Here is a 13,583-nt window from a genome sequence, read left to right on the forward strand (position 1 = left end):
CACAAAAATATGAGATGTACTGGGATATTTAACAGGAATACACTGACAGACATCTGAAGTACTAGTTCTGCTTTACCCAGCATTAAGAAGTCTTCAGCAAAATTACTACGTCCAGGTTCAGAAGTGCACTTCAAGAGAGATCAGAGGAGAGCAATGGGAACGATCACAGTTTTAGCAAACAGAACCTGCGAAACATCTGAACAAATGCCCCTTTTTTTTTGAAAAACAATCTTTACTTGCTGCAAAGATTAGTGCATATGATTAAAAAAAATAGGTTTATCCAAAATATTTCAGCTACGTTGATAGCATTCTTTTCCTAATTGCACTTTTGTCCCAGGTCCCAAGCATGCTTCATTATAAAACACTAGTGATACCAAGTAACTTCTTGGATCATGTAGTCTGCAGCCACACAATGTCATATTGTTCCCTGAAATACATGAGAATTTTTAGATAGACAATTCTAATTAAACCATTATAAACTGAAATCAAAGGAGGTAAAGGGTTAAACTCCTCAAAACCTCATTCAACACAAACTTAATTCTAGAGGCCAAATTTTAAAGGTTTTTTGCGAACATTCCTCTTAATTGTAATATAAATCTTTATAACAGAGAGAAACAAAAGTCTGTCTAGAAGAAGGGAGAAATGAAGTTAGCCATATAAATACGAGTATTGTTTTTCTTCTACAGGAAAGCATACTGCAAAGAAGCACAGTAGTTTATGTGAAACAGACTGCAAGTTTAAAACCAAACTTATGGAACTTTTATTAGTTATCAGATTCAAAATGGTCTTTTTCCATGTGGCACTTATTGACACATCAGAACCCACAATAAGATGATTATGAAAGAAAAAACAAAACAAAGCTGTCTAAGAAATATGTTCTCCTGCCATCCAGTCCAAGTTTTCTATTTCTGAATTTCATCTGTTACTCCTACGCATACCTTGCTGTAATACCTTAAGTAACTTCTTCACCTTAATATTAACATCTTTTTAGATGTTGACTGTATGTCCTACATTATATACCTCAGCTAAACGAGTGTGATGGGACTAAACAAACACTCCACAAGTCACAAAGCAACAGAAAACATACAGAAAAAGTAGAGAATGTAGAATGTACAGAAAAGATAATTTAGCTGTAGTTGCAATTTATTTGTTGTGAGAGAAATTCAGTTTCATTACTAACCAGTAACATTTTCACCAATACCTCCAGAATCAGTAACCATTTCAGCAGGCAGGCTCTGAGCAAGTTCCAGTTTCTCAGGGATATGCAGGTATTTAATAGTGGATATTTGCGTAACAGAGGAAAGAGAAGATCCTGGGGAGACAGAAGAACCTGACGAGCGAGTATCTTCCTGACTTGCTTCCATGATTGGACTGTAAATAAAGTCATCAACTATTCAGACTTCCAGAAAATGCAATGTCTAGATAATGCTAGCTAGTGACTATGAAAGTATACCATGCATCCATAGACTTCCTTAAACAAAGACGTCCTTTTTCATCTTTTTTGAGAAAAGGGACAGTTATGTTGGAGCATCACTTTAGCTCCGATGATTGTTTACACTCATTCTTTGTCTACAGATGATTTTTATGTTATCTTACATTAACTATGCCTGCTATAGCAGAAGAGATACTGAACATTTATTACCGTCTTAGTTACCAAAATTCAGACCTGCCATACTTTTAAAGTAGTGCAAATGCTTTTAAAGCAGCACAAAAACCAAAATCACTCTTGCTCTTCCTCCCTAATTATAATCAGCATGGCTTCCCAGGGAGCTTGCCAAGTAAGCAAAACACCTCCAGCTTGGTGTACATATTTACATATTAACAACTAGCAAATTAAACTCAGTTCTAAATTAAGAAAACACGATACAATCCATGGCTTTTTCTTTATAACAGTAAGAAACAGTGAATTGTTTGTCAGCATTTTCCTCTCCATAAGAGATCTAAATCATAATCATCAGATCCCTTTTATTTATTTAAACAACTACAGAAATGTTCAAGTACAAAAGAAACTGATGATTCTACTTTCAATCTCTATGGACAGAAAAAACAAGAAAATGTTTATGAATTTCTTTGTGAATCATTTTTGGTAGAAAGAGAACTGAGTTAAGTACTGCAGCATCAACAGTGAAAAGTCAAATGAACTTGTTATTACTTTTTTAGTTCTTAAAGCTGCTCAAGGCAAAATGGACTCCAAGCTAGAGAAATGGTAGTGTTAAGCACACTCTGATCTCTTGGAAAAATTGCTTCTTCAGAAACGGAATAGGAAAACTACAACCAAAGACACACAGGAAAAGGGCAGAAGATGCTTTGCTATAATTACCTCAGTTTCTTGGCACAAAGAGCTTCATTGTATGTTCCCTCACAAACAGGGATTTGCTGATTCAGAGGGGTGCTCTTGGATTCTGGACAGTCTTCCTTCAGGGCACTCTCTGAATAAGCAGGAACTGGGATTCTCTGAGCTACCACACCATGAAACGGAGTTGATGCCAGGTGGGCAGCCCTAACAAAATCACAGGTGTCTTCTGGGTTGGCACAAAAGGTTTTGTTCTTGTAAGAGCCGGTCACAATTGCATCTTCAGTCAGAGGTTCAATTCCATTCAGCTCATCCTGCAACAAATAGGAAAAGAAAACAAAAAGCCTACAGATTTTGTGTCAAATCATTTTTATTAAAAAACTGTCTCCTCCCTCCCCCCTTTTCCTGTTGTCAAATTCATAAGTTCTGTCCAGATGTGCTTCATATTCTTTATTTCCTGCCAGGCAAAAAAAGCACGCATAACAAAATTGTCATATAGGAAGTTACTAAACATGTCTCAAATTCAGAGTAAAATATTAATTAATCTACAAGTACAATACAAATTTAGTCACTGAATTTTTAAACTGGCATAATTGCCTCCCATACATAGTGTTAGTTTTCCACTGTCTTTATCCTTCTCATCTTCCAGGTCACTCTTTCCTTTAGTCATGCCAGTCCCACAATAATGCCTCACCTAGTCATTAGAGAGCATTTCTCTCTCTCTCCCTTCTTCCATCCTACCACCTTTCAACTTGAATCTGACACCCTGTCTGCAGGTACTACTTATATTGCTCTTTTGAAATGGGTAATTAAGACCTGACCATAATAAATTCACCTGTGTTTTTTTCCAACTAGAAGGGGTAGCATGGTTGTATTCCAGAGTGTTGCAGAGCTGCCATGAACTATTAAAGGCTACTTATTATCTGCCACCACAGAAATGCATAGCTACATTTCTATTCAGTTATAAGCACATAATTTAAGTGTTGACTAGTGTTGGGCACTGAAAACAACTAGAGCATGCAAAACAGCACTATGCAGATATCCTGACCATCTCTGTAACCAAGAGCAGCACAATGCTCACCATGAATTACTTAACCCTGTGAGTTATTTCATAATGCAATTGTACTGCAAAGTCCTTCCCAGCTCAGAATAAAATCCTCTCAGTTTAAAGCTTTATTGCTAGCGTGCAGTAACAAAGTCCTTTGATGAGGCAGCAAATCACAGCTCTATTGAATTCTTTGTAAACATCTGCAAAACTGCCAGATAAGGACACAGGATCAGGATGGCTTAGGATACAGGGTGCACAGGTTTAGAGGATTCAAGTAGGCGGTACTTCAGGTGAGAAGCAGAGGGCTGAGATGCTTGTTCAGATGTGTGGTAAGAAAAGGATGCAGTAGACAACTCTTCCTCACACAAACGTTTTTAAACAGTTGTAGAGTGAGGAAACCTGACCACTGCTCTCTTGCTTAAAATGTTAAAGGCCCTCTACCACCATCTCTGCATTGGCCACCTTAAAGCCTAGTAAAGCCATGAAATTTCCAGGAAATCTTAATATCACCCAATTCAAGCATTGCCATGCCAGATGGAAGCTTAAGATTCTTGCTTATGTCATATCGATGACTTGTCAGTCCAGGCAATCTCACTCGGTTCAACAGTAGGACATTCTATGTTGGCTTCTCCTTGTCAGGAAATCTGCTGTAGGGTAAACTGTTTCCTTACACAAGCTTCTGGCGGTGCGTTTTCCTTTGCAATGATACAATCTGAAGATTTACGAATAGCAAGAGGACGCCGGGCACTTTTCTGTGTTTGACCTGTAGAACAACTAAGATAAAGTTACATTGCGTTAAATATTTACGAGCATAAATTCTTGAGAGAAATCTCTGAAGATCAGAAGCTAAGTTTACTGGCCACTTCAATCTGAACCACTTTCTAAACCAGAAAATTGCAATACATAGTGCTCTCCAGAATGAAGAAAATTTATATAGTACCCTAAGCAGCTTGTGAAAAGATCTAGAAACAACAGGAAAATATTTTCTGGCCATGTACTCTCCCAAGTAGTGTAATGAAATTAAAAAAAAAAAAAAAAAAAAAGGACACAACAAAACACACCCACACCCATACAGGAGGCAATTCAGCTGCTAGAGAAAGTGGCTGGTACTTCAGTTTTTCCCTCCCTCCCAAATCTAGGTCTTCAATAATTCAACCTTATATTCTGGCTTGCTGAAGTAGATGATTCATCAAATATGGAGAAAAATGTAGCAGGATCCAGTGGAGGAAGGAGAGCTACATCTGTAAAAGAAAACCAAAAGACTCTTACATCAACAGTTTTTCCACAACAGCATATCCGATACTTCTTAAAACATTTAAAAGTACTACTCCTAGCAGGAAGTTACAGAACTGTTTAAAGAATCTTATGGGCAGAGAGAGAGTGTTCAAACAAACAAACAAAGCCAGCTTGGTTTTGTCATGTCAAAGAAACACATAAATATCTTTACCTTTCTTACTCAGGCTGGCTTCAGCTCCCTGATCTTCCTGTTCATCCTCAGAGTCCAAAAACACACTCCCTCCCTGCATACCTGGGCATACATCAGGAGACTGGATAACCTCTGTCAAAAGGCACAGTAGTCGGCTCAGATCAAAAGTAAATTTCTTCAGCATGCACTCTTCCCAACAACAGAATTTAGAATACAGCAAATAGATAAACAGTTTCCAGTTGTAGACTGCTACCAAATCCTCAAACAAAGGACTAAAGATGGTATCAATCTTAAGAGTAGTTTGAATATTTTTCTTTTTTTTTTTTTAAATAATAAATGAGTTTTAGTAAAATTGCATACAAGAAAATGAAGAAAGCTCTTCAACTATTAAAAAAAAAAAAGCTCTTCTGATTGAAAGTTTCTTCAAACAACAGCAGATCTCTTCACCAAGTGCCTCAGACGCTCAGGCAATTGACATTAGCACATTCTTATTTTCATTCTTCTAATCCACCCAGGCTTTGGTTTTTAGTTTGTTGTAGGTTTTTGCTATTCATCTGAAAGAACACTTTCCTTCAGTACAACCTTCTCCTAAATGGTAAAGATTTAAATAATACTTACTCTTGGAAGAAGCTGGTTTATGCAGTTGAGTATCTTCTGACAGCTGGGATTCACTGTGAACAAGACACAAACTTGTTTCTTATATTTTACACACTTTCACAAAACATAAGTAGACTTAGTAAAAAAGCAAGCCAGGTTGTCTTATACTAGCTGTAAGAAACTAATTCTTTGAAGATTTCAGATTCTGTTTATAGGCTGAGGCCTAAGGATACCCTTTCTCTATACGAAAGCAGGTTTTCTGTTAATGATCCATGCTACCCATAACTAGTCATCCCCACAAATTTTCTCATTGCCTGCAAAGAAAATCTATACTACCTTTGCAAGCAAGGCTGTTTCTCTCCAAGTTCTGTTGCACTGGAGAAAGCAATTTCTTGCAGTCCCAAAGGTGGTGAAGACTCTCTTGTCTCTGCCGGCTATAGGAACAGGAGCATATTTTGGTTCCACATTGATGAAATCACAAGCCATGCAAGAAAGTTCCAAGAATACTATGATAATCTTGCGTAGGTCATAAAAGCCTTGATGGATTAATAAGTGTCTTTAGCCATTTTTGTTTGAACTTAATTTACTTGCATGAGAAAGTTCATTCTCTTTGTTTTCTTTTACTCTACTAAACAAACAAATCCCTACCACACACAGATTTTACTCTTTACAACTATATAAAACTTTCACGTGGTATTTTTGTTAACCAAGAGGCTATACTGCATCTATTGAATGTGTTTGTAAGCAGTTACATAACTTGCATCAAATTCAGAACATTTTGCATTTCATCATTTAAAACATATCTATTACTAATACAACGTTTTGGAAGGGACAGAGGGGAGAACATATTTTATTAGCCCAACTGATACAGTCAGGAACAAGAAAAGCTTTAAAATTATTAACTTTTACTTGTGATTTGCAACCTACACGAAAACTGGGGTTTAAAATTGCTGTCAACACACAAAAATAGCAGGTTGCTTTCCAACTAGTTAAGCAATACCTGACAACGATAGAGCAAAGTATACTTGCTTAGTATTTAAGTAAAATTAGAAGGGTCTCTGCTCTAGACTGTTCTGAACATTAAAAAAGATCTAATGCATGATAAGTGTACTACTGTCTATAAGTTTTGGAAGCAAGAATCAGATATTGCTTTGCCACCCTTTACTCATTTCCCTAGCTTCAGCTCCTTCTGGCTTCTTTTGCATTACTAACTTCTCTAGATAGAAGGAAACCACTGGTGATTAGAGTTTAAGGAGTCATTTACCCTTAAGCACTCAGCAGACTTTTATTAAATAATTTAGAAGTTTATATCTTAGCATAAATTATCTTGCCCGATTCCTAAATAATTTCACCAGTATTGTTAAGTTACACCACAAGATTAAAGCTTTTGATTTTACACCCCTGTAGTGAATGCTGGGGAATATTTGTTTGAACTTACATTGGAAGTGTCACCCAGTAAATGAATGTGTACAATTGACTGCAGCATCCTTTCCAAGAAAGGAAGAAGTATTAGCCAAGAAACTTATTAGATATTCTTCCACTAGCACTATCACTTAAAATAGTAGCTATTTGCAGGAGAGCAGATAAATGAAGAGGTCAATACCTGTTCATGTGGTTGTTGCTGCTTGTCATCTTTCTTCAGTTTCTTCTCCAGCTCCTCAATTTTTCTTTGCATCTCTTCCTTCTTCTGTGCTATGGCCTGCATCTCCTCTAAAGAATGAAAAGCTGGTAAGACACCATGCATATTTCAGATGCAAGCTGTGGCTAAAGGCTAAATACTTCATAAAGGAGGTTAAAACCTCTGGTGTCCTTTCCCTGTTCCCTGGGCTATAATGGTAAGCTGTCAACTGTGTTGCTTTCTCTATACCTCAGAGTGGCTAAAATAACTGTTCCAGTGGAACAGCAGCTGCAGTAAGAAACTGGCATACCAATAAAAACCAAGAGTACAATTTTATGATTTTGCCTCAGGAAGCCTTAAGTCATCCCACTTTGAGGCATACCTTCTGTTTTCTTTTTTGCTTGCTTTCTGTAGATTTCAGCTCGAATCTCTTCCAAAGAAAATTCTTCCACTCCAGCATAAACTTTATCTTTGCAATACATCACCATCTCTTTCTTTTCCTGAGTATCCTGCTGATGGTTTTGCACTCGCTGTAGCGGATCCTCCTCTTTCTCAGGTTTGCGAGCACTTAAAACATGGTTTATGCTGGGTTCAATTTTGCAAGGAGTCCTGAAGAAACAAGAAGTTAATATTTGGGGCTTATGAACTTCACTGTCACAAAGAAAAGCCAGTACTGGTGAAAAAAGAGCTAATTTCAGAATCTAGCTGCAGAACAGCCTAAAAGACATTCTGATCAATTGATAGACAAACAAAACAAGAAAGAAAAATGCAATGATAGCACAGAAAGAGAAATACATTGACTCATAATTGTGTAAACCAGAAAAAACAAGAAAAAAGTGATAATAAGGCCCAGCCAAAAGAAAATAAAATTCTTATGATACTCTAAATTGCTGTGCATTCTGGAGTGGGATTTATTTTTACTTTAGCTCCTGTGATCTGTGTGAATGCACAGGTGAGAAGTCCCTAATCATCCTCCAAAACAGAGTTTACCTTAAGAATTAGCAGACCTTAAAAATGAAAGATCTTGAACTAGATTGGGCTTGCTATTTGAGACTAAAAAAAAAAAAAGTTTAAGATGCAATAAAACTAGAGGTTGCTCAAGGAAAAGTGTTCTGCATACTGAATGACAGAAAGTAATTTCCCAGTTATCCATACATCAGTAACTGCAAAAACTCAATGAGAAATATGTTTAATTATGGTTTGGGCGATTAGTTAATTCAAAACAGTTAAAAAGACATTGCTAAGAAAACTCTATTAAGTTTCACCTCTAAATGGACTCACAACCCTAAGACCAGTTCAGAGACTATGAGGCACAAAATGCACTAACAGTTGGGTTTAAGTGTTTTCCCTCCTACCTCCCCTCTTCAGCAGGGTGGGATGGAAGGGGTTAATTAGCTAGGTCACTATGGGGTCCTTCTACTCAAACTTCTGGATGACACTTGATAACATGATTTGTAACATCTTTACACTGTGTCAACACACCTCTTTCCATCTACAGTAGTTGACTGCTGCAACATGAGGCAATGGACTCAAAAGCCAAAAAAGGTCTACTTTTAAACTCTTTAAACTCTACATAGTATAAAGCTACAAACAAACTCTCTGCCTAAGCTACTTACAACTAATTTAGCAAATTCATGTTTAAAACATGATGCTCAACTCCCACCCATTCCTTTCTTTTCCCCTGTGTAGACAGCGGCTGCCTTCTGTAAATAGTAAGTCCTCATCTAAGAGAGACCAGCATGTCAGGAGATCTAATTATATGGTATTACTGACTTCCAGGAGCAAGAAATAGTTTTATAGTTTAGACTATCTTAATGTTTTACATATTCTAAAACTATGGTATGCCTTTGGTCAGAGCTACTCTGCAGTCCACATGCAACACACAAATCCCATGGGAAAAAATTTACTGTTAGCTACCTCTCAACATTCTTTGATTATATATTCAAAATCAAGGAAGCAATCTGTAATATCAGTATCTGTCATATTGAAACCGTAACAAACATTCTTTTTCAGCCCTCTGTTAGAAAGAATCCATGCTTACACTACAGCCCTCATTAGCCACCAGAAAAAGAAAGGTAATCAGCTTTTCAAAATGATGCATTTTTTCCCTACTGTAACAAAATGGAGCTAGCCCATCTCCTGGGATTTATCAGCATTTCAGTGAGCGCTGTACAAAGAAGAAGGTAGCGTCAGGAAAACAGCCTGCTCCTCCATAACCTAAGCAACACTGTTGTCATGGAAACTTTGATAGCTTGTTTCAGAATAAAACTCCATTTAAAGTCAGCATAAAGTTCCCAAGATAGAGGAAAACAGCAATAAGCCTGTATCAATTTGGGACTGCTTTCACAACAAACAGTATCCTAAGAGAGGTAACTGTGGTTTTGTGTAAACATACCAAGTTAAACCAGTAACTATTTAACCTATTTACCAGGTACAGACATGACACAGATTGCCAAATAATGGGCATTGACAGTCAAATACTTTTCATGTCCCTATGAATTCTCCTCTGAAGCCTCTGCTGTGCAGCTAAAACACTGATAATTCCCAGGTTGACCAATTTTAAATCTTTGTATAGCTAGAGGTTTGACTACTCAGTCAAAAGAGTCAGAATCTTATGAAGCAGCTTTGAAAAAATTTCAAATGCATATTCCCATTTCAAACTAAGGTGAAGACTCACATTGCTTGTTGCTGAGCTGACTCTTCCACGTACGGGGTGAAGTTAGGCAATGCACAGGGCACTTCCATACCAGAATTAGCACTACTGCGAGGACGCTGAGGGAGAAAGAGTCAATGTTGGCAGCTTAAAAATTCATTTTTAAACTCTACATTCCTTTATTCTCTGAATCTCCATTTTCCCAGTCCTTGGCTCTGCTAGTTTTTCTTATTAAAAAAATATATACATATAAGTATGCATATATACACACACACTCACTTCCCCCAAGGCTGATTCACAAGACTAATTCCCTTCTGATACCTTAACCAGGTAGAAATCTTCAGCTGGGCACTAGCACCTAGAAAAGTTAAACACATAATGCCCACCTCCACATCCTCAACAAAACCTAGTTTCTTTGTTACACTGAGGGAAAGCAAAGCAGGGCATTCCAGTTGTTCCTCATTTGTTTTCCAGAGAGGCTACAATCGTATTTTTCTAATTCAAGATTGATTGTTCCAATTCTTTAATATTAATCTCCTCTATTGCCTCCAAAGAGCCTCCAGACTTCTCCATTTTCCTCTCAGGGGCCATTCCAACACCACAAAAATCCCTTAAGAGTAACTGCTTTTGGAGTCGGTTATTAAAGAGAAGACAGATGGAATTTAGTCTGCCAACATTTTATTCTCATCTGCTTATTTGAAATTCCCCGAAATTCTCAGGCAGAAAAACTTACGTAGTGGAGATATTTTACAGATTGGTTTGTGTTTTCCACTATCTTTCATACAACTGTATATTCAACCATCTTCATTCTGGCAGCCACAGACAAACCTCTTTCCTTTGTGTAGCTTTTAATACATCATAAAGTGTTCACAAAAAATTATTCTGCTAGAATGAGCACCATACTTGACTCTTTTTTTAATTCCCTTTCACTCAACTCTTCTGTTAGTTGCAGGTTTTTTTTTTTTTAGTGGCATCTAACAAATAACAAACCGCATGAAAGGGGTAACAGATAGGACACAAGTATTTGGGGACCAAAATGGATGCATTAAGCAGCCTGAACCAAAGTGTGAACAGCAACCAAAAAAGGTTTCACATTAATGATTTTTCCTTCTCATTCTTCTCAACTAAATTAAACCTGTGATTTACTGTAAACTGTTCCGTTCACTTAATCAAGTTGCTTGTCATCTGGCAGCAATTCCTCCTGGAGTTTCCATAAATTTTAGCCCTTTGCTCATCACCCCTTAGTTTTTATTTCTAAGCATCAGGCTTCTACAGTGATAAGTCTCAAATATTTTTAATCTTCTGATTACTTTACATTTTTCCTGTCTATCCTGCAAAGGACAGAGAAGCACTAGGGATTATCTAAGGACCTATAAACCAAACTTGATTTCATAGGCTTCAGGTTTTTTTTTCAAATAATGTCTTGGATCGTTTCTCTAGAAGAATGATTTAAACACCCTTAGCACAGCTTCTCATGCCTCCAGCATCAGATTAAACAGTTAGAACCTACTTTCTGACATTGCTATTTTCATCTACCTGCAAGATGCCCTATATTGCTAGGACAGGTATTCCACTGACACAGCTGTTTTCAGTTCCTTTGATCTCCACTTTTCTGGACTACGATTCTTCCCTCATCAGCTCCTCAAAGCAGATTTGCAGAATACTGCACATGCCTCATTTTCATAAGAACATGGGTAACAAGTTCTTCCTTCAGGTTGTATTGTACAATATCAATTTAACTCTTGCTCTCATGGTTCGCAGAAGTAACTGATGTTTAGCTTCTCTCCCTTTCTTTGGCTAGTGTCTTTTTCTTCTTATAGTCCTTTCCTGCTCTCCAAACAGGTTGGCAAGACACCTCTACGGATCTTCCTGGTTAGCAAGAATTAGAATTTCTTGATTTACGAAGCTGCAGAATTTTTAAAACTATGCTAGCAAGGCCAGCTTGTCTACCTTGACTACATGGGATGGCTTCAGGAAGAAACTAGAAAGTTCTACAGTTACCAGTAAACACAAATCTGGTGTAAGGGGAAGCATGACCTTTTTCCCAGGGAATTAAGAGAAGTCATCGACTTACACCCACCTTCTTTTTTACCAGCCCAACTTGAGATTCCTTACCCTGCCAGAGTTCCAAGGTCCTGCACTTAATTCATTCTCCTTCGCCTTTGGAGCTGGAGGTGCTGCCCATGGCTGAGGGGTAAGTACAGGAATCCCAGCTCCAGAAGCTGAATTTTCATCAAACACAGCAAAACGTAGACTATTTGAAAGCTGCTGAGAAGTTGGATTCTGTAAGCTTCTGTTTCGGTTCATGGCTATAAGCAAGGAGAATTATGCAGACTAACCTTTAGCCTACCATACTCAGATGCAAGTTTCACAAAAGTGTATTATTCTTCCAAGGACATGTGGTTTCACCAAATGAATGTACCTTTAAGTGAATCTCCCACACGACTAATTGGTGCTATCACTTTTTTCTTCCCCCTGCCTTTTAGATCTGCCAATGAGCTTCTCTGAGGTTCTGCAGTTCCCAGAAGATCCGGGTCTTTTTCATCAGCAGCTTCCTCAAGCCCCAGTAGTGTCTGCCGAGAAACACGGGCCTGAAACTGCCTGCAAAAATATTGGAAAAGTCAGCATAAAACTTCACCCTACCAGGTATCCACTCAAGCACTTAAAAATAGTCCAAGTTCCCCCCTTTAGGGGGAAGCTTACCTGTGATGGGACTGGAGCTTGTCCAAAGGCTCAGCCTTACGCTGAATACCTTCCTGGAATATTAAGTCTGCTTTCTTAAAGCTTCCTCTAGCCTCAAGTTCTTCTGCCCATGTGATATAGAGTAGCGCCAGTGTTGTGCCAATTTCCTGGCTATGTAGATAACTGTACAGATCCAAGGGCTCATTACAACAATTCCCCTGAAATATCCAAAGTATTTTTATAATTGCATTGAACTACAAAAGGATTCCAAGTCAACACCTGCTTTTTGATGCTCCTTCATGACCCCTATTGATTTAAATACAAGTCTTACAGGAACAGTTCCAGAGGCAGGACATATGATTGTATCATATCACAATACATAAGATAAAGGAAAGAAATTCAATAGGGGAAGAATGATAATGAGAAAGACCTCTGACTGCATGTACGTATTTGACAATATTATAACCACTCCCTTAATTCTAGCCTACATATTCAGAGTCAGTCATTTCTTAGAACTTTCATCTGAGATAATTCAGTTTCTGAAGTATGGCACATTAGTATTTGTGAGAATAGTGATTTTATCTTTAGATAAGTACAATATATTTCTAATCAATATAGGAACTGGTAAATCAGCTCAGAGAGCTAAACCTAGAGAAAAGTGACCCTTTAAGAAAACAGAACAAACAAACAAACAAAAAAAAACATAGTAAAGCAGACAGGCAAGACCAGAACACTCAACTTAGTTTTGCAATAGAAAACTGAAGAAGTTTGTAGCTGTCCAAACTGAACGATCCTGAAAAACACTTGAAGATGCTATTAAAAGTGAGAAGTGGAACTGAAGAGTAGATAACACATTTGCAGAGAGATACTCCTAATATTGCACTAGTGGCAAAGCATATTCTTTGACTCTGTTATTAAGAAATTCAGCTTAGCTATGTGCAAATTATATCCCAAAGTATCAAGAAAGAGCAGCACCCAAGAAATATTCACAAAACACTTACAAACTTGAGCCAGAGATTAAGATAGCGGGGATCTTTGTAGTATCTCTGCTGTTCATTGAGTGCTTTCACAGCCCTTTCCAATACTGCTGGGAGATTGCTCTCCTTTCCACCTTGGGGGAATGTTTGCTCTGTCCACTTGATGTACCTAGAGACAGAATATAATCATAGGAAGTTAGTTCTGGATAAAATACACGGCCTCTGTTTCTGTATAATGTTAGGAGAGAGACAGAAAACAGGCATAGTACTGAAACAGACACTACAGATT

At 37.7% G+C, this 13,583-nt stretch overlaps 1 protein-coding gene across 8 annotated transcripts in view; it reads right to left on the reverse strand.

The window, feature by feature from the left end:
- The window catches only part of BUB1B (BUB1 mitotic checkpoint serine/threonine kinase B), a 29,796-nt gene that overhangs the window by 13,997 nt on the left and 2,216 nt on the right, over positions 1–13,583 (reverse strand). For 7 of the 8 annotated variants that reach the window (XM_067295826.1, XM_067295825.1, XM_067295824.1 and 4 more), the window contains exons 4-17: positions 13,319–13,463; positions 12,339–12,535; positions 12,058–12,236; positions 11,751–11,944; positions 9,660–9,754; positions 7,365–7,591; positions 6,968–7,074; positions 5,701–5,798; positions 5,386–5,438; positions 4,789–4,899; positions 4,498–4,582; positions 4,013–4,115; positions 2,321–2,607; positions 1,181–1,371 (exon numbers count right to left, since the gene is read on the reverse strand). In XM_067295826.1, the coding sequence (XP_067151927.1) occupies positions 1,181–1,371; positions 2,321–2,607; positions 4,013–4,115; positions 4,498–4,582; positions 4,789–4,899; positions 5,386–5,438; positions 5,701–5,798; positions 6,968–7,074; positions 7,365–7,591; positions 9,660–9,754; positions 11,751–11,944; positions 12,058–12,236; positions 12,339–12,535; positions 13,319–13,463 (2,072 nt within the window). The remainder of the gene's footprint in view (positions 1–1,180; positions 1,372–2,320; positions 2,608–4,012; positions 4,116–4,497; positions 4,583–4,788; positions 4,900–5,385; positions 5,439–5,700; positions 5,799–6,967; positions 7,075–7,364; positions 7,592–9,659; positions 9,755–11,750; positions 11,945–12,057; positions 12,237–12,338; positions 12,536–13,318; positions 13,464–13,583) is intronic. The other variant, XM_067295822.1, reaches the window with a different exon arrangement.

The sequence above is a fragment of the Apteryx mantelli genome, chromosome 4 (assembly GCF_036417845.1).
Source record: "Apteryx mantelli isolate bAptMan1 chromosome 4, bAptMan1.hap1, whole genome shotgun sequence".
NCBI lineage: Eukaryota > Metazoa > Chordata > Aves > Apterygiformes > Apterygidae > Apteryx > Apteryx mantelli.